This window comes from Danio aesculapii, chromosome 11, assembly GCF_903798145.1.
Source record: "Danio aesculapii chromosome 11, fDanAes4.1, whole genome shotgun sequence".
NCBI lineage: Eukaryota > Metazoa > Chordata > Actinopteri > Cypriniformes > Danionidae > Danio > Danio aesculapii.
The window spans coordinates 15,096,140-15,118,501 of record NC_079445.1 but is presented as its reverse complement, the minus strand read 5'-3'; the positions used below and the strand labels follow the sequence as shown (position 1 = coordinate 15,118,501).

The window sequence follows — 22,362 nt, the reverse complement described above, 5'->3', positions numbered from 1 at the left end:
TTAGCTCCAACCACCTCCAACTCACACCTGCTTAATAATCCCTAGTAGTTTTGAACACCTTGATTAGTTGGATCAGCTGTCTTTGATTTGGTTTGGAGCAAACTGTGCAGAGCTGCAGTCCTCCAGGAATCGAGATTGAGACCTATGTCTTAAATAGTAGTAAATGTTATTAACTAAGAGTAAACCTGCTGAGACAAACTGCTAAGGAGTAGGAACGAAATCTTATTACCAAATTTTTTATAGATGATGTTAGCATGATTGTAATCTTTGCACACAGTGATTGGCTGATTGAGAGGGTAGAGTCAGAGTATATTTTATACAAATTCTGCATTTTCTTATAAAATATTTAAGTAAATATATTTTAAATGCTTTAAATATTTATAATATTTATTATTATTATTAAGTTTTTAACAAATATTTAAAAAGAATATGCAAAAATTACCAAATTTGTATTAAGAACATATGTTTGCATACATTTATTTTTTGAGAAAATATTTTTTCAGTTTTTTTGGGTGTGTTTTTTTTATTTTGTAAACAAGGCAAAAAAAAATATTAGAAAACATACACTCACAGGCCACTTTATAACGTACACCTTTCCAACTGCTCGTTAATGCAAATTTCTTATCAGCCAATCACTTGGCAGCAACTCAATGCATTTAGGCATGTAGATATTGTCAAGACGATCTGCTGCAGTTCAAACCGAGCATCAGAATGAGGAAGAAAGGTGATTTAAGTGACTTTTGATCCTGGCATGGTTGTTGGTGCCAGACAGGCTGGTCTGAGTATTTCAGAAACTGCTGATCTACTGGAATTTTCACGCACAACCTTCTCTAGGGTTTACAGAGAATGGTCCCAAAAAGAGAAAATATCCAGTGAGAGGCAGTTCTGTTGTCGCAAATGCCTTGTTGATGCCAGAGGTCAGAGGAAATAGCCAGACTGGTTTAAGTTGATAGAAACTCAAATAATCACTCGTTACAACCATAGACTGTAAAAGATATGGACGTAGTGTCCGTGACGTCACCCATAGGTTTCTGAAGAAGCTACTAGTAGGCGTGGCCAACCATCGCCATTTTGTTTGTGCATCATCGCATCAAACGGGGGATACCAAGCAAGGGCAAAGAGGCAGAGCGTGAGCGGAGCTACAGACACCTGCTGGCATTTTGCTTAGGCAGGCTTTCCTATGGGAGAAACGCTTAATACTTCATTACCTGCGACTCGTTTGTGTTCTGACCACATGCGCTTGATTATTTACTATATCAATAAAGTGTTTAGACTTTTAAAAACACTGTTGTAACACATTGAGCCACCAAGCATTGTTCTGATGATGTTTTTCTACAGAAGGAAAATGCAAATTACTTCTAAACACTTTAAACATAGTCTGTGTTAGTAAATGCAAGGCTATTTATGAAATCCAGGCATAACACTATGACAACGTTTCAGATGACTGTTCTAGAGCCTATACAGCTAATCAATCTGTCAGATTCTGGAGTGCTTTACAACTCTAAAGCACATTATAAACGATAAATAATCTTAAATAAAACAAATACATTTATAGAGATGGTATACAAGTATATAATTTCACTCACCTGGGAAACGGAGGCCATGTGAATGGTTTGTGAGCACAATTAAGTGCACACAGCATGCCATATCATTTGATAATTGTAAGAAATAATTCCAAAAGGCAACTGACTGTGTAAAGCCACATAAAACAAAACGAAAATACGATGTATATGCCGAGTTCAGCAGCTAATCAGCCGGAATCAGCTGAGGTGAAGTGACAGCGACCAACGAGACCTACAGTAGCTGTCACTCAAGTGGCTACGCTCTTAATTATGCAGACTTAATATAACCTAATATAAAGGAAACAAATGAGTTATAAAAAAATTTACCCCCCTCACAGTTGTCATGAAGGGTAATAATAGCTATATGACCCAAAATCGTTCTTTGTACCAGGCTGTAAACACCCTTTTTTCTGTTGTAAAGTTGGCCATTCTAACAGTGCACTCAATTGAAATTTGCTCTATTATAGAGCCAGGACTAGCGGAATGTCCATGAATTGCAGTTTTAATTACTTCCGTATTGGCTTCCTGAGGGAGAGCGGGAGGTTGCCGCTTGGTTACGACCGAGGTATGCAGCATCTCTGAACACACAACATGTTGAACCTTGAAGCTGATGGGCTACAGCAGCAGAAGACCACACTGGGTGCCACTCCTGTCAACTAAGAACAGTAAACTGAGGCTACAATTCGCACTGGCTCACCAAAATTGCAAAATAGAAGATTGGAAAAACATTGCCTGTCTGATGAGTCTCGATTTCTGCTGCGACATTCGGATGGTAGGGTCAGATTTTGGCATCAACAACATGAAATCATGGATCCATCCTGCCTTGTATCAATGGTTCAGGCTGTTAGTGGTGGTGTAATGGTGTGGGGGATATTTTCTCGGCACACTTTGGGCCCATTAGTACTTATTGAGCATTATGTCAATGCCACAGCCCACCTGAGTATTGCTGCTGACCATGTCCATCCCTTTATGACCACAGTGTACCCATCTTCTGATGGCTACTTCCAGCATGATAACCTGCAATGTAATAAAGCGTGCATCATCTCAGACTGTTTTTTTTAACATGACAATGAGTTCACTGTAGTCAAATGGCCTCCACAGTCACCAGAACTTAATCCAATAGAGCACCTTTGGGATGGGGTGGAATGGGAGATTGGCATCATGGATGTGCAGCCGACAAATCTGTAGCAACTGTATGATGCTAACATGTCAATATGGACAAAAAATCTCAGGAATATTTCCAGTACTTTGTTGAATCCATGAAGGATGAAGGCAGTTCTGAAGGCAAAAGGGGCTCCAACCCGGTACTAGTAAGGTGTTCCTAATAAAGTAGCCAGTGAGTGTATTTCTGACCATATGGAAATACCTCCTTGATTATAGCTTATTAAAACCTCACTGTGGTCAAAAATGTTTTCTTTTCAAGGCAGGTTGTCTGCCACAGCCATTTTAGGACAATATGTAATTTGGTCTTACTGGGTTAGAACTCCTCTTCACTACTCTAAATATGTGATTGATTTAGAAACCAGTTTTAGTGCTAAAACATGTCAAGTACTCTTAAAGCTAAAATATAGGAGTATTTTTAAAGATTTTCTTCTAACGTTTGGCCTTAAGATGTTTTGTGTATAAACGATCCCTGCTCAAAACAATTTTAGCATGTCATTTCTGTTATTTGCATTATGATTTTGCTAAAAGTGTTTTCTTTTTTGTCTATCATGTAGGCCATTATCAACAGCACAATCACACCTAATATGACTTTCACAAAAACCTCACAGAAGTTTGGCCAGTGGGCAGACAGCAGGGCGAACACAGTGTATGGCCTTGGGTTTTCCACTGAGCTGCAACTTCAGCAGGTAAATGCCTATTGTGGACTGGTAAACTGTTTTATAAACCTATTCATGCTGTATTGATGTTGTATAACTTAGTTTAATAATGTTTTTAACATAATATTTATTTTTTAGGAGATGATACAAAATTATTTAAGCTTAATTCATTTATTACCCAGTAACCAGTTTCTGAGTATACAGTAGATCAGGGATCACCAAACTTGTTCCTGGAGCTCCGGTGTCCTGCTGATTTTAGCTCCAACCCTAATCAAACACACCTAAACAAGCTAATCAAGGTCTTACTAGGTATACTTGAAACACCCAGGCAGGTGTGTTGAGGCAAGTTGGAGCTAAACCCTGCAGGGCACCGGACCTCCAGGAACGAGATTGGTGACCCCTGCGGTAGATGTAAAAATACAAACGTCTGTTAAAATCTGAAACTAAAATGACTTTTCCATTCTCTATCAAAGCTGTCTTTTTTTGATTGTGAAAAGCCTTTTAAAAATAAAAGTCATGTTTTTTTTGTTTGTTACCATGGCAAGTGCTAAAATCCTTTCCAGAGTTTTTGAACCATTTGTACTAAAAAAAGCACATTTCTTTCTGTTAAAATGACCAAACAGCTCCAGAGGGTTAAGGTTGATGATGTGGGCTGAGCAAAACTTGCATAAATTGTAAAATATTTTCTAACCAAGGAAATAAAAAGAAAGAAATTGTAATGAAAATGCATAAACACACGAAACATCTTTCTTTTTGGGTGATGAATTGATATTAATACCTGTTGTAATAAAGACATAATATAAAATTAATAAAAATAAACACATATCAACTTGTTCTGTTATTGATGCTGATTGGTCATTACAGAAGTCCAGTTTTACTCAAATTTGTGTAGTTGACCTCATTTTGCAGTGTTTTCAAACCTTTGATTCATTATATCTATAGCTAAAGAGCTGTGGTAAACAGCTATACTGCATAAAGTTTTGACAGATATGGTACAAATATGAAATCACGAAAATATTTGTACTAATGTCCTGCAGAAATCATGTTTATGGATGAGCTAAAGTATTCAGAATTATCTTATCATGGTAGTATTATGCAGAGTAAGGCTGAAATGCTGAAGCAATTGCTCATGAGAGATGAGCATGGAACAAAAGCAGCAGAACTTTTATTATGCCATTGTCAACTGCTTCTGGTTCTTCAGATTGGAATAATGTGGGGAAGAAGTAGCGCTGTTTTATCAAACTAAATACATTTTAAGCTTCTGTTATTTTGCTCCATGCAGTCTAGTAAAATACACAACACATTAAAGCATCTTTGCTCTTTCCTTGTTTTCTATAAAGCTAAACCTCAGGCTGAGGGTATATGATGTCACTAGCGTGGTCACACAGGACATTTGTTCATGTCACTACACTACCTGACAAAAGTCTTGTCACCTATATAAATTCCAGGAACAACAAATAATAACTTGACTCCTAGTTGATTATTTGGTTTCAGAAGTGGCTTATATGAAAGACAAAGGCCTGTAGATTACGCTTATTTTACCAAAATAAATTATGATCATGCCTTGATTTTTTTTGATTATTTAATTAGAACAGTAAGGTCTGACTTTGCTTAGACAAAAGTCTTGTCACTTAACATAAATAATGTCCAGTATAGAATATAAAGTCATGGTGCAGTGGAAAAAGAATTATTATTGTGTATGACTCCCATGAGCTTGGAGGACTGCATCCATACATCTCTGCAATGACTCTAATAACTTATTAAAAAAGTAATCTGCAATGGCAAAGAAAGCGTTCTTGCAGGACTCCCAGGATTCACCAAGATTCCTTGCAATTATCTTTAAAGCCTCCTCCTTCATCTTACCCCAGATATGCTCAATAATGTTCATATCTGGTGACTATGCTGGCCAATCCTGGAGCACCTTGACCTTCTTTGCTTTCAGGAACTTTGATGTGGGAGCTGAAGTATGAGAAGGAGCGCTATCCTGCTGAAGAATTTGCCCTCTCCTGTAGTTTGTAATGTAATGAGCGGCACAAATGTCTTGATACATCAGGCTGTTGATGTTGCCATCCACTCTGCAGATCTCTCGCACGCCCCCATACTAAAATGTAACCCCAAACCATGATTTTTTCCTTCACCAAACTTCTGAAAAAGTTTCTGTGAGAATCTTGGGTCCATGCGGGTTCCAGTAGGTCTTCTGCAGTATTTGTGATGATTGGGATGTAGTTAAACAGAAAAACCTACCTTCTGCCACTTTTCCAAATGATCATCTAGAAGTCAAGTTATTATTTGTTGCTCTTACAACTGGGATTGATGACAAGATTTTTGTCAGATAATGTAGTTAAAATAGTTTATTTCTGTAGATTTGAACATTCTTCCAAACATTTATAATAATTTACTCTAAGTAGGCAAGTCAGCAAAATATATAGCACTGTTCTAGTGATTTTTTGATTATTTTAGTTAGATTTTTTTTTTTTACATATTGTGCCTTTAAGAGAGTTTGGAGCACATTTTTTGTCATGGCTGACAATGCATTTTTATCTGCATTCTTAGTGTTCAACAGCGTCTTGCAACTTGTGTACAGTATATGAAGAAAACTTCTAAATGCCATCTGATATTTTGTTTAAAAATTTGCTTTTTTTATCAGGCTCCTGTGTGTATGTGCAGTAATATCACTTTTATGGCAAATAATCCATTCTTTCATGGTCTTTAAAATGAAATAACTCAACATAAACATAGGAGTCTCCAAAAACTTTGGGGAAAATGTGGGATTAAAATTCTTGGCCGAAACAGAAAAACATTCATTCATTCATTTTCCTTTGGCTTAGTCTCTATTTCATAGGTCGCCACAGCGGAATGAACAACCAATTATTCCAGCATATGTTTTACACAGTGGATGCCCTTCCAGCCACAACCCAGTACTGGGAAACATCCATACGCACTCATTCACAAACACACTAGGACCAATTTAGTTTATTCAGTTCACATATACAGCATTTTTTTGGACTGTGAGAAACCGGAGCACCTGGAGAAAACCCACTTGAACACAGGGAGAACATGCAAACTCCAGACAGGAATTCCATCTGGTTCAGCCGGGACTCAAACCAGCAATCTTTTTGCTGTGAGGTGACAGTGCTAACCACTGAGTCACTGTGCCGCCCTAAAACTCCACCCCAAAAAGAGGAAACCAAAGCTGAAAATTAAAACACCGAATTTAATTATGCCAATTATTAGCACCATTGCATTAATATCTATGACTGTGTACTATACTTACTGAAATCAAGCCATTGCAATTGCATAAATAAATAGTAAAGTATCAAAAAAAATCGATTATAATACAAATGATGAAAATATTGATCATTTCTGGGAATGGTGACTTAAAACCATCTAACTGTTGAGTGGCTGAGCTTGTCGTTTGCCTGACATTTGAGAAAGATTTGAGTGAGTGCATTTAAATAGGGCCAGTGCATAAACTTAACGTTTAATTCTTTAACAAAATAGTCGACTCAGAGTCGAATAAATGAATCTCATTGGGTTTAGATCTTTCACTGAACACATTGACGTCGACACGGTACATCACCAAAAATGTAGTACCGGATCTGATAAAATGTGAACGCGCCTTTCCCTTTAGACAATGGTTAAAGTTCATTTTTACAACAGTACCATAGTATAGTCAACCTAGTGCTGTGTTTGTTCCTGTTATTTTTCTGATTTTTGATACAATAACCTATCCTCCAGAGTGGGATTCATCAGCCGTTTGTTATTAAAGGAAGCAGCAGCAGACATATTACGTTTAAAACCATGCTGAAAACGCAACGCATCCTTTTTTCTTTACTGATTTAAATGAGTTGCTGAACTCGCGATCCTCTGCCGTTTGTCTTTGCTATGGCCACCATCAGATGTTCCTCACACGTACAGTCAATTTTCCAAAATAGTTCAACTTTTGACACTGTGTGGATTAATACTGAATGTGTGTCATTGTTATTACTTGTGGTTAGGTTTTAGAGTAGCGTAATATGCTGGTGTTTAACTGCATTGCTTTATTGCACTCTTGCATTGGGCTCTCACACTCTCTGCTACTACATAGCCGTGGTGGACATTTCTCTCCTTCTTGCTCTGAACCCAGTTGACCAACCACAACAGACTGGGTCATCGAACCAATAGCTTCAAGCAAAGGAGGGGTTTGGGAACAAATGAATCATATGCGAGTCATTGAGATAATAAGGTAAAAATAAATGCATATTATAAGACAATGGAGGTGTTTGTTTTGACCTTGCACGCATATCAGCCTGTTGTTGGAGACCCCAAAACCAAAATATGACCTTTTATAATGCAAAATAGGGGATCTTTAAAAAATATCTAGCAGAAGTATGGCAACAATCTGACAGTCACATATATAGTAGCATTAGGTATGGATAATTTCTGGATGAATTCGCTTGTGCACTTTATTTCCGCATACTAATGACCTTTATAACGCGGATCAAGTACTGTCGCAATGAAGTGCAGAGGATCTGATTAGATCTAATAGGCACACCACAGACATGCTGCTTCAGACAAGCATGTGCAGGCCGCAGTTTATGTTTGCGTCACCACAACATACTGTTTCGGCCATCTTGTTTAGGTTATAAAAATCTTTTGGATGAATATTCAGTGCATCCCTAATAAAAATGCTTATTTTCGATGGAAATTTCAGATGGCAATTAGAGGTTTTTGCATTTGAACTCTTCATATACTTCTATATATTTGTTGAAAAGATGACGAAACGTTCCTGTTGTCTGTGCAGTTCTCAGAGCAGTTTAAAGAATTTAAGGAGGCCGCACGGCTTGTCCGGGATAAATCACAGGAGAAGTTTGAGCTGTTGAGTCCTGGCCTAAACATCTCTGCTCCACAGGTAAACACTACACAACTTGAGTTAATCTATGATTGGAAACCACAATGTAGCATAACGCAGTGATTAAAATGTATACATGTAATAACTCATCATCTGTTAATTTCAGATAACTCAGTAGAGCATTTTATTCCTGCACTTTATTGTACTAACAACAGCGCAGAGTATTGTGATATAATAGCCTAATTTACAAGTGGTACAGTGAACATTTTAATACCAGTCCCATAAGAGAACTGCTTGACTGTTTTTTTGAATTCTTAGGAAGTGTGTGATACACAAAGCATGTCCTCACATGCCAAGAAGTGACATAGAGACACTGGTTATAGCCTGTGCAGAGTTATGTAACCGTGTTTGGTCACCCTGGGAATTGAAAAGCCATGCTCATTTTGCTTTACAGTTGGCTGACCTTTTCATTCACCATTTGTGACTCACTCATACTTCAATTATAATGCTCATTACAGCCCTTTATAGCAGTGTGAGAGTATAGTGAAGTCTACTTACACATCAGATGGGGATGCTAATTTATATAATGTGTTCTTTGATTAAACTGCTCAGCCCCGTTTGACTCGTTTTGCATGAGCTCTGCAGTATAAACTCTTAAAAATAAAGCTTTGTTATTAGGTGCAAGAAGAATGTTTTATACCCATGGAAACTACTAATGACACAAACGTGTTTTTTTTTTTATATAGTGGGAGAAATAAGTATTCAACATGTTTTTCTCAGAAAACATATTTCTAAAGGTGCTGTTGACTTGAAATTTTCACCAGATGTTAACAACCCTATATGTAAAGAAATCAAATCTATTTAGTTTGCAAATTACATTGTGTAATAAAATGAAAGTGAAATCTCTCAGTAGTTATTCAGCAACCCTCTGCGCTTTCTTATTGTAAATGAATGTTAGCTGCTTCAGTCCAACAAATACACATGAAAAGAAAACAAATCTAATTAGTTTACAAATGAAACTATGTGTAATAAAATGAAATGATACAGGAAAATAGTATTGAACACATGAAGAAAGCGAGGTGTAGAAAGATGTGGAAAGCCCAGACAGCAGCTGAAATCACTCTGAGGAAGAACGGAGGTTTGCTCAATAACCTCTTTGTTAATCAATATTAGCTGCTTTAGTCCAACATGTACATTAGCAGGATGATGAAGATGAAACCAGGGTGGACATTTCAGGAAGACAATGATCCAAAACACAGCAAGTAAACTCTCAAATGCTTTCAGAGAAAGAAAATCAAGCTGTAGAATGAACCAGCCAATCACCTGACTTGAACCCAATAGAAATCCATATATAAAAAGAAAAGAAATCTAATTAGGTTACAAAATAAGTTATGTGTAAAATAAAATGTCACAGGAAAAATTATTGAACAGATGAAGAGTGGGAGGTGTAAAAAGGCATTGACAGCAGCTAAAATCTCTCAGATGTTATTCAGCAAAATACAAAATAAAGATCAGTTTGGTTAGACAAAACCCACAGAACCATCAAGATTTTTACACTCTATTGAGGTCTGTAAAAAACATCACACCTGAGCAATACATGTCACTTTAAGGCATATTTAAGTTGCTGTCTGAGCTTTCTCTGGCTTTCTACTCCTACCTTTCATGTGTTCAGTACTTTTTTCTAGGGCTGCTCGATTATGGGAAAAATCCTAAACGTGATTAATTTGGTCATAATTATAATCACGATTATTTAAAACGCTTACAGTTAAAGTCAAAATTATTCACCCTCCTGTGATTTTTTTTTTTTTTTTTTTTTTTTTTTTTTTTTTTAATTATTTATTTATTTATTTATTTTTTATTTATTTTATTTATTTTTATTTATTTTGTATTTATATATTTATATATTTTTCCAAATTATGTTTAACAGGAATTTTTCGCAGTATTTCCTATAATTAGTTTTTTCTTCAGGAGAAATACTTATCTGTTTTATTTTGGCTAGAATAAAAGCAGGCTTAAATATTTTGAAACCTAGGGGCAATATCATTAGGCCCCTTAAGCAATATATTTTTGATCGTCTGCAGAAGAAACTACTTTTATACAATGACTTGCCTAATTACCCTAATTAAGCCTTTGAATTTACTTTAATCTGAAAACTAGTATCTTGAAAAATATCTAGTAAAATATTGTTTACTGTCATCATAGCAAAGATAAAAGAAATCTTAAGAGTTATTAGAAATGAGTCTTTCCGTTAAACAGAAATTGGGGGATAATTCAGGAGGGCTAATGATTCTGACTTCAACTGTATATATACACAGTTATTTTCCTTCCTGTAAACAAGGAAAGGGAAATAAATACAATAGAATAAAAATATGAAACAAGCATCGTTTAAGCATCGTTCTTCACTGTTAGAAAAAAAAACTTGAATTATAGCTACAAAAGTCCTTCAGTCAAGAGCAGTGAGTGATTTTATCCTTTTGTTGTTTGATTAATGATAAAAACAGTTGGCAGCAGAAATATTGCGTACTGTCACTTTATTGCGTACAGTATGGTCCTGATTTATGGTTTCACTTTCACATGTCTTTTGATACTCAACTCGTTTGTTTATTAGGCCTACATAAATGAGGGTTAATATGAATAATCACCAAACACTGCGTTTTTACACAAATTTGCATGTATTTAACCATTAAAGCGCTCACATTAAGATGATTTTAGATGTGTGTGCTCTGCTCATCTCTGAGGCTAAGCGTGCTTACACACACACTCACACACACACAACAGCATGCGATCTCTTTCGTGCTTTTAAAAACATGAATGATTCGAATGTACATCAATGAATGATGCGCATCCCGTGCTGCAAAAGCTACATTACAATACATGCTTTTAGTAATGTTCACATGAAACTGAGCTTTGCAGAGCAACAAATGCGTACAACTGAAAAGGCGCCGCTATATAATGCAATAATCGTTTTATCTCGATTAATGTTTTTTCATAATCGTTAAAAGCCAAAATCGAAATCAAAACTGAATTTTCGATTAATTGCATGGCCCTACTTTTTTCCTATATCTTTTAATTCTATTACACATAACTTTGAGTAATAATAAATAATAAATTTGTAAACTAGTTAGATTTTTTTCTTTCATATATGGATTTCATTGGTTGTTATTAAGTCAACAGCAACTTTAGTAATATGTTTTCTGATAAAAATAGTGATGTGCTGAAAACTTATTTTCCCCACTGTATACATTTACACAAAAAAAGACTTTTGCTGCTTGTTCAAACTACCTATTTAAAATGAGTTGAAACCTAATCTTTTAAGTGGATCGAACATAAACAAATTAAGTGGATTTAATGGATTTGTAGGAGAACATGAATGAATTTAACTTCTTTGTTTTTACAAATTTAAGTGGCTTGAACATAAAACAATTAAGTTGTTCCTAAAAAACCTCAAGAATTGTGTTGTTTCAGCTCATTGTAAATAAGTAGCTTGTACAAACTAATTTTTTTTTTTATCATTATATTTTATAATATATTTTTGGTTAACAATATTTAATTTCTCATGACTGCAATAAAACCATATACTTATTTTAAAAAGTATTTTACAGTTTTTTTTATGCAGTGAAATTCTAAAAACGTGTCTAATAATAATTCATTTGTGTTTAAAAAATATTTCATGAATATATTCAAGAAATACATTATTTTTTTATTATTGAAAGAATCAATTGAAAACATCTCAAAAGCATTGGAATACGCTGTGTGTCTTGTGCACTCATAAACAATTTTCTGTAGTGATTTAATGGCCATGACAGGCTTTTCGCCCCATGAGCTCTTTTGCGTTCAAATGTGCCTTTCTAGAGCGAATGAAGCGGGCCACTGACTGAGAGCTATTCATTATTTAATCAAACCTGAGTGTTCAGAGTTCAAAACATCAATGTTGTGCACTGAATAATGCTAACCTTATTAATTAATAAAGTGTTGTTGTTGTTTTTTTCGGGGTCCTACATGAAACCAGGGGTGATGAGGAAAAATGGAAGCATAAAAATAAGTCAAACAAAGAGAGATTCGCTCTTTGATCACTGACTCTATATTGGTGTCTGCTGCTAAAAGCTTTCAGGCCAAATCTAGTATTCTGTTTTTAAAACAGCTTTTTTTTTTACAGTAAAAGACATCCATTTATGCTTTACATGTCAAAATGTCTGTTTTGAAATGGTTTTGAATCTTTTGCAAGGAAGTGCATGTAAATCTTGCCACACTGATCATTTTTGTTGAGACTTAAGTATTAAGAGTATTAAAAGTTGATTTTTGATGAACAGAGTTTGGTGAATAGGAAATTTGTTATAAAAGTTTTAAAAGAAAAAATTGTTTATAATTGATGTTGATTTGTCATTACTAGGGCCAGACTGAATTTGCAGATTTTTTTTATTTTTAGCTATTTCTGTTCAGAATTTTGTAAAAAAAAATAAGAAAATAGCTGATTTATACTGAATGATTTTGTAAGTATAAGAAATAAAACTTAACACAAGAAAAAAAACTTTTAAACTTATATTTTTAAGGTTGAAAATGATTAAATTCTATAATATAATATATAATATACAGTGGGGGAAATAAGTATTCCACACGTCACTCTTTTTCTCAGAAAACATATTTCTAAAGGTGCTGTTGACTTGAAATTTTCACCAGATGTTGATAACAACCAAAAAAAATCCACATGAAAAGAAAACCAATCTAATTAGTTTACAAATGAATTTGTCTTATAATTTTATTATGTGTAATAAAATGAAATCACAAAGGAAAAAAATATTGAACACATGAAGAAAGCGAGGTGTAGAAAGACGTGGAAAGCCCAGACAGCAAACCTCCGCCCTTCCTCATTGTTAATCAATATTAGCTGCTTCAGTCCAACATGTACATTAGCAGGATGATGAATATTAAACCAGGGTGGACATTTCCGCAAGACAATGATCCAAAACACAGCAAGTAAACTCTCAAAAGCTGCCATCACTTTAGACTGTATTGTACATAATTTATTAATATATTTGCAGGTTTTTAAATAATACCTAATAAGTTAACATAAAAACTATGTACACACATAAATAAAAATAGACTGTAAAAGTAAATAAAAAAATAATACAGTGGTCCCTTATTACTCGTGGGAGTTATGTTATAAAATAACCTGCAATAGACGAAATCTGTGAAGTAGTCTGCTTTATTTTTTACAGTTATTATAGATGTTTTAAAGCTGCAAAACTCCTCACTACACACTTTAGACATTTTTCTCAGACAAGCATTAACATTTTCACACTTTTCTCTCTTGTTTACACACTCTCAAAGTTCAAACTTTCATAGAAAAATAAGTGCAATGTTATAGAATGAAACAAAGATCAAAACAAGTTTGTACACATGTATGTTGTGAAAAAATGTTTATTACATGCCGCCTTCTGTTTTTAAGCCAGTTTCTTAAACTTTTCTCCCTTTATGAGCAAAAACATTTGGAAGTCTATAAAAGCTGTTTGGCATTCATAATTTTGGCTGATTTTAAACAATTAAAACAGCATTAAACAAGATAAAACAGAAACATTTTGATGTGATAGTGATTCCTATGGTTTTATATATTTATTATCTGTTTTTTGTCCTGTCTCTGTAATCCTGTTGCACTGTAGAAGCTCTGTCACGAAAACAAATTCCTCGTATGTGTGAACATACCTGGCAATAAAGCTCTTTCTGATTCTGATTCTGAAGAATAACTTCCTGCCCTCCATCTGAGTCTTGCACGTACGTCATCAATGACATCATGTCAAAACAACCTATAGACGGGTGTATGGCTTTGAGTTCAATGAGTATAATCAAACACAGCTGGGCTCAAGTGAAGGTGTAGAACCATCTAAAGCTACGGTCACACTGGGCTTTGTGTGTGTGAAATTCTGTTGTGCGGCGCTGCGAAATTTCTGTCTAGAGAGGTCATGTTTTGATCCTCGATTGGTCTCACGCAGTCAAGTGATGCGATTTCGCTGGTCAGAGTTCACCAAGCTTGAACTTTGCACCGCAGCGAACTGCGAAACTTAACGCATGATCCCGCGTTTCCGGTCTGACGCATTCGCGTGCGTATGAATGGAAGTCTATGGAAGGAAAAGCCCAGTGTGACCGCAGCTTTATTGATGATCATAAGAAATGAACAGCACCTGAGGTAAATATATGAGTGTCACAGCAAAGGGTCTGAATTCTTAGGACCATGTGATATTTCATTTTTGCAGATTTATTAAAAAAGAAAAACTGTCTACAATTCTGTGTTTTTCTGTTATTATAGGCTGCTGTGTGCACATTAATGAGGAAATAAATGAACTTAAATTTTATTGCAGCCATTTGCTAAAATAATTTAAGGGGGTCTGAATACGTTACGTACCCACTGTATACTGTATAAGACAAAAACAGTTGCACATCATGAGCTTCAAGGTAGGTTTTAGTCGCATAATCTTAAATGGGGTCTTTCAACCAATTATTTTCAGTGGAATTGCCCGTGCTTATAGTAATGAAAATACTAATTCTATTCATTTTTGTCATGTGTGACAGTGATAATGCAACATTATGTCAACATCACTTGTTCATGAATAAAATGCTTGTATCTTCTTTCTTTTTATGTCTCTTCTGTGATGATGGGACCGTCTCTCTCTTTCAGCTGCCTCAGGTAAGCTGTCAATCTACCATCTGCATCTGTTTCCACATATAATGTTCGCACCTGTGTCTCTGTGCAGCTGCCATGTGCAGGTTTATTCCGCTCTTGTGACAGAGAAACTGAAAGCTGAATGTGAAACCCTGCAATCATGCACAATGACACATTCCTGTTTATGTCCCAGTTTGTACAAAAGTAAATTTTGAGACCTTGTGATGTTCAAAACTTACGATTTGTGGCCTTTAGTCAATGAGTGTTTGCCTTGTGACTATCTAAATGCAAGTTTACTTAGAAAAGTTACCAGAGAAAAAAAGGCAAAATTACCTGAGAAAATGAAATCGCAATATTGATGACTTGATCCTGAACTCAGGGGCGTGTCCAAATATGCTGTCTGGATAGTCCCTACAATATATTTTTTTTAAATAGTATTACAGCTAACATACACTAAAATAAAAAAATAAAAAATAAAGAAAGCCATATTGATAAATAAAAAATTAAATAGCAACAGCATGTTACAAATTTGAAAAAATGAAACTAAAACAAAATGAAAACTGAATATATAAAACAAAAAAGATAGTTAAAACCATAAATCATATTTAATGATGAAAATAAAAGTAATCTTAAATGGCCTACAGTGCATCCGGAAAGTGTTCATAGCGCTTCACTTTTTCCACGTTTTTTTTTAATGTTACAGCCTTATTCCTAAATAGATTAAATTCATTTGTTTCCTTAAGATTCTACACACAGTAACCCATAATGACAATGCAAAGAATATTTTTAGAAATTGTTGCAAATTTATTAAAAATAAAAAACCTGAAAAATCACATGTACCTAAGTATTCACAGCCTTTGCTGTGAAGCTCAAAATCGAGCTCAGGTACATTCTGTTTCCACTGATCATTCTTGAGATGTTTCAGCAGCTTAACTGCAGTTCACCTGTGGTAAATTCAGTTGATTGGACATGATTTGAAAAGGCATACACGTGTCTATATAAGGTCCCAGGGTTAACAGTGCATGTCAAAGCACAAACCAAGCATGAAGACAAGGAAATTGTCTGTAGACCTCCGAGACAAGATTGTCTGGAGGTACAAGGCTGGGGAAGGTCACAGAAAAATGCCTGCTGCTCTGAAAGTTCCAATGAGCGCAGTGGCCTCCATCATCTGTAAGTGGAAGATGTTTGGAACCACCAGGACTCTTCCTAGAGCTGGCCGGCCATCTAAGGTGAGTGATCGGGAGAGAAGGGCCTTAGTCAGGGAGGTGATCAATAACCCGGTGGTTACTCTGTCTGAGCTCCAGCGTTCTTCTGTGGAGAGAGGAGAAACTTACAGAGGGACAACCATCTGTGCAGCAATCCACCAATCAGGCCTGTATGGTAGAGTGACCAGACGGAAGCCACTCCCCGCCTGGAATTTGCCAAAAGGCATCTGAAGGCCTGTCAGACCATAGGAAACTAAATTCTCTGGTCTGATGAGACCAAAATTGAACACTTTGGAGTGAGTGCCAGGCGTTACAATTTGAGATAACCAGGCACCGCTCAACACCAGGCTAATAGCATCATGCTGTGGGGATGGTTTTCAGCAGCAGGAACTGGAAGACTAGTGAGGATAGAGGTAAAGATGAATGCAGCAATGTACAGAGACATCCTGAATGAAAACTTGCTTCAGAGTGCTCTTGACCTTTGACTGGGGTGACGGTTCATGTTCTAGCAGAACAATGACCCAAAGCACACCGCCAAAATATCAGTGCAGTGGCCTCACAACAACTCTGTGAATGTCCTTGAGTGGCCCAACCAGAGCCCAGATCTCAATCCTATTGACCATCTCCGGAGAGATCTGAAAATGATAGTACATCGTCACTTCCCATCCAACCTGATAGAGCTTGAGAGGTACTGCAAAGAAGAATGGGTAAAAATTAGGACAGGTGTGCCAAGCTTGTAGCATCATGTTCAAAAAGACTTACAACAAAGTATTGAGCAAAGGCTGTGAATACTTATGTACATGTGACACAGCATGTGAAGCTGTTCCACTCCAATTGAATCACATGGAAATTAAAACTGAGGTAATATAAATAAATGCGAAGCCTACTGGCACAAGTAGATAACTTTATATAACAAAAGCACAAATTAATTTACACTGCTAAGAACACACAGGTTTGTAATAAATATCTTACCAATGATGCATGGGGAAATTTCAGATTTTAAAGGAACTTGATAACAATGTTCTGAAATTGCAACTGCAAAAAAGGCTTCTTTAGCGCTGTATCTTATCTGCTGTTTCTTTTTGAATTGGGCATGTGCACCAGTTATCTGGACCCCTGAATATAGCTTGTTTTCCTTATGTGAGAGACAATTTATTTGATAACAAATAACAAAAATGTTGTCTGTGATAGCCTACTTTTTTTTATTTAAAGCGAACATGACTAGCATTATTTTTCAAGTCAGACACTGTATTTTATGCACTTTTATATATTTGTATTTTTACCTGACAAGCCAATTCTCAACCTACACTCACTGAAACAGCCTTTAGTGTTTTTCTCAGCACATATTCTTTTACACGCGTCTTTCAAAATTAAAGTCATGCATCACACAAACACCCAGGGAGCCACTCAAGACGCTTCTGCAACCCTCCAGTTGAGAAACACTGATATTGCCAATGTCATTTATTCAGTTTAGGTCGTTTCACTGTTTTCATTTTTTAAAGAGTGTCAGTCAATATTTAAATGTATAAAACAGAAACCAATCAAGGTTATTATAGTTAACGAAAATGAACGAAAAAATGAAAACTAGAATTGAAAAAACATTTCGTTTACTGAAATAAAATTAAAAATTAGAAATAACTGAAACTGTGTATATACAAAACTAACCTTAACTAAAATTATAGCAAAAACATCCTTTGTTTTTGTCTTTGTAAATGTATGTAATACATACTGTAAGCCTTTTAAGAGTAAATCTGTTTACTTCATGCCTCTAGGTGTTTGACCGTACAGCACCTCAGAGTCTGTAATTCTGACATTTGTCTGACACATTTGTGCCCAGTAATGGGTTTTATTTCTGTATTAGTGATCGCGATCGTGAAAGAATTTTTCTTTTTAATCAGATCTTCTAAGTGAACCGGTTGGATTCGCGTCTCCAGTAAGCACTTATCTACAAACAACTTGAATGCTAAATTCATAACAAAAAGTCGTAATGGAATTTAAATAAGTGAATCCTGCTTCAGTTGGGTTGCAAAACGTAATTGCAAGAAACCTTTCAGGTCATGGTGATGTTTTAACTGACTGAAATTATGATTGTTGACTACATATTTTTTGATATGTTGAGTCCAAACTTGGGAAGATTGGCACAAAACATCCGGTTTGCGGTAAAGATCCGAACTTCCCATCACTACTGTGCATCCATCCTCAGAAGCAGCCTTGCATGCATATTTTTACTTAACGCTGCTATCTTGTGAGCTGTTGTATTTGAATTTGAGGATGGGTAGATGGTAGTGTTTTAGTGTCAAAAAAGTAGCTTTTAAGTAGTTTTTATCATACAATATTTATTCTGATGATTTTGAATCTTGCACCTAACAAATATCCTAATTGACAAAAAACAACAAACAAAAAGCTAAAACTAATACTAAAACTAATAAAAACTAAACTAACACTAAGCAATTTCAAAATTTAAAAACTAGTAAGTCTACCTCTAAAAACAAATTAAAACTAACTGAATTTGAAAACAAAAAGTCAAAACGAAATAAAAACTGAAACTAATAAAAATTCCAAAACTATTATACCTTTGAAGCCAATGTCATCAGTCAAGTGCTTTTAAATGCAAGAATAAATGGAAATATCAAAATAACACTACTTCCACCAATACCTCCTCCATGACTGAAATAAATGAATAAAGAACCTTTTAACACATTGTGTTTGAGCAGGTGTGAATGTAGCAATCGCTAGGGATGCAACGATCCTGATTCTTGGATCGGATATTGGTTTGATAACGCATATATTTTCTGGATCGGGTATTGACCAGCTGGTACCGATCCAAATCCAATCTTGCGTGTGGCTATTCTGTGTAATTTATAAGCCATGAAGGTAGCCTATTACAAGGCGCTAGAAAGTTGTCATGTAGACCAACTATATCCCATATGTTTTGAAGCCATTCTATAGTCTAATGTGAAGCACAGATGAATATTCAAGCACTTAAATTCGTGTTCATTCTCCATTCACTATTCAAACTGCGTGTTGCGTTCATGACAACACGAAAAACTTTCTCCAAGACTATTTGTTCATGTTAATATAAGTAATCAGTGGAGAAATGCATTTAGTTTTGCATTAAATGTCAAATTATTCTGTAAAATCAAAAGTTTCTGTTCTTTCATCCTTCCGACTGAGTTTATTCTTTTGGGGGGGGGGGATGCTTTCAGTGCTGCGAATAGTTTGTAAAGCCTGTCTCATAGTGGTCAATGTAGTTGATTAAATTAATTGGCGCAATATGGATGGTCATCAACAGAAAATGAGTTAGCCTATTATAGGTCACTCTAAAACTGAATTTTTCACTGTCATTTTATTTATATTAATATTTCATTTAACAGACCAGTTTGTGTTTTGATTAGGGTCAATAGTGGCAGCCTACAGATGTCAAAGAAAAATCTTAATATTAAGAAAGGAAATATAAGCTGGACTACAACAGAACGATGTCATAACGAATGCTCAAATAATGTAGCCTAGTTTACTGCAAGCACCTTTTTTTAGTTAGATTATGCTCCCTGTCATATACAGCAGGCCTGTAGGTCTGTTATTTTTTACTAAAGAAGATATTATTTGAGTTTATCACCAGAACTATAGAAACTGTGTTATGCTTTAAAAAAAATTAAATTCGCACAGTATCAGGATCAAATTTGTGTCGGCCGATACCCAGAGTTTTGGTATCGGGATCGGATCAGTTCCAAAAAAATGGTATCAATGCATCCCTAGCAATCGAGTGTACACTACACTTCGAGATACACTTGAGTGTACACTAAAAGCGGAAAAAAAGTGTACCGAGACATCCTTGAAGAGGTGGTCTCAGTACGCTTTCAAACGGACCCTGGAGCGGTTTGTTTGTGGTGAGAACATGAGCCGAACTAAAACAGTCCCAACTGCAAAAAGTACTTCGCCATTTTGGACTAATCCAGCTGCCATAGTGCCATAGTACCAACAATTTTAAACAAAGAGACAGAGGGAAAAACATTACCTGATGGATCGTTGGTAATATTTCTGGAAGATAACCATATCACAGTTTAGCTAAATTAATTCACGCCTCCTCCTGAAGTGACTTGCGATGCGCCTTTGCCATTTGCAATGCATTAAAACATTGTTTTCCAGCCATGCTTCATTCTTCAGCCATAGCTTCACTGTAAAAAAAAAATCCTTAAAATTTACGGTTAAAAACCGGCAGCTGTGGTTACCAGTATTTCACCGTTAAAAATACGGTACAAACGTAAAAGTGATTTCTAATATTTACAGTAAAATACTGTATTTTATTAATTTATAGAGGTAATATTTCTATATTTTGAATTACCAACATCTACACATCTTTTGTTACACAGATAGACACGTTAACACAGTCATATGCAGGTGGAGATGAGAAAGTTACATAAGGAACGCTACGGTTACCAAAGTAACCCTTCGTTCCCCGAGGGGGGGAACGGAAATGCTATGTGGAAACTTCCACTATGGGGATTTCGTCAGAATCCAATCATCTGAAAGAGTATAAAAACGGGCCAATGAAATGCCAATGAGTTGGCAGCGTCAGCGTGCACAGCTGGCGTCAATGACAATCAGTCATGCTATAAAGACGCAGCCAGTGCCATGCTCGACATCCTTTTCTAGCTGAAGAGACTTCACGCTCAACAGCTAAGGGACAATCGTTGTGGCGAAGGAACATAGCATTTCCGTTCCCCCCCTCGGGGAACGAAGGGTTACTTTAGTAACCGTAGCGTTCCCCTTCGGATGGGGAACTCCAATGCTATGTGGAAACTTCCACTATGGGGAAATCTATGGAAAACGCCACAACGAAAGAACCTTACTGCGCCCCTGGCGAAGGGTGTGCCACGCAGTAGAGCGAGCGCACCTACAACGCCCCGAGACACAGTCTTCCAACGTGTCCCCTGGCCCTCACTTACCTGTTCAGAAACGGTTATATTTTTCGGGGAGTCGCAATAACCCAGTAAAAAGGTTTTGATACGACAGTACGTTGGGAAAGCGTTCAGTCCCGATAGGGAGGACGCTGTGGAGCTCACCTGCTACCCAGAGGGGAGACCTGGTGACAATCTATGGACCAGCCCAGAGATGGGGGGGTCCTAGCATAAGGATGGTTAGCGGGGAGGGAAGACACGAGCCTGCCCTAGAAGGGGGGACTATACCGTGGCTGAGTGAACATATGGGATCGCCAGCGGGGATCACACATAGCAGGCACCTATACCCAGAACGCGGGCTGACCAGCGAGCATGCCGACAACGTAACGGGCCAACACCTGACTCCTCCGCTGAGTCAGGTGCTGGGGGCCTCGGAGGAACTCTGCAGGGTTCGCCAAAGAAATGGGGAACTAACTGACAAAGCTGAAAAAGCGCACGTATCTCCGGGTTAGGGAGAGTGACGCAGCAAGCGTGTTTCGACACCTCAACCGAATCGTTTCCTCAATCACCAAGGGTTGCCTAATACCCTTGAGGAAACCGGCTCCACTCGCAGATTGTAACCTTGCAAATGTATTGGGTGTCACCCAACCCGTAGCTCTACAAATGTCTGTCAGAGAGGCGCCGCGTGCTAACGCCCAGGAGGATGCGATGCTCCATAGTGGAGTGCGCTCTCACCCCCGGGGGACACGGCTCACCCTGGCCCAAAGGCGAGGGAGATGGCATCCACTATCCAGTGGGCCAACCTCTGTTTAGATACGGCACTTCCCATCTGCCGACCACTGTAATGGACAAAGAGCTGGTCAGAGGATCTAAGGCTCTGAGTGTGGTCCCCATATATTCGCAAAGCGCGAACAGGACACAACAATGAAAGGGCTGGGTCTGCCTCCTCCGTGGGCAGCGCTTGCAGGCTCACTACCTGATTGTTAAAACGATGTGGTAGGAACCTTGGGCACATAGCCGGGCCGGGGTCTCAGGACAACGTGAGAGTAGGCAGGCCCGAATTCTAGGCACGAGTCACTGACCGAAAATGCCTCCAGGTACCTAACCCTCTTAACCGATGCCAACACGGCCAGCAGAGCTGTCTTCAAGGACAGAAATCTCAAGGATACTGAGTCGAGTGGTTCGAAGGGATCTCCACGTAGGCTCGTAGCACTACCGCGAGATCTCAAGAGGGTATGAGAGGGGGGCGGGGGAAAACATCCGCCTCGCACCTCTGAGGAATTGGATGATGAGGTTATGCCTCCCCACGGTGCCGCCATCCACGCATCATGATGAGCGGAGATGGTGGCCACGTAAACCCTCAGTGTGGAGCGCGACAGCCTTCGCTCCAC

At 37.2% G+C, this 22,362-nt stretch overlaps 1 protein-coding gene across 1 annotated transcript in view; it reads left to right on the top strand.

The window, feature by feature from the left end:
- homer3b (homer scaffold protein 3b) overlaps positions 1–22,362 on the top strand; it is a 79,377-nt gene that overhangs the window by 18,255 nt on the left and 38,760 nt on the right. The window contains exons 3-5 of the mRNA XM_056468079.1: positions 3,281–3,412; positions 8,166–8,273; positions 14,884–14,892. Coding sequence (XP_056324054.1) covers positions 3,281–3,412; positions 8,166–8,273; positions 14,884–14,892 — 249 coding nt within the window. The remainder of the gene's footprint in view (positions 1–3,280; positions 3,413–8,165; positions 8,274–14,883; positions 14,893–22,362) is intronic.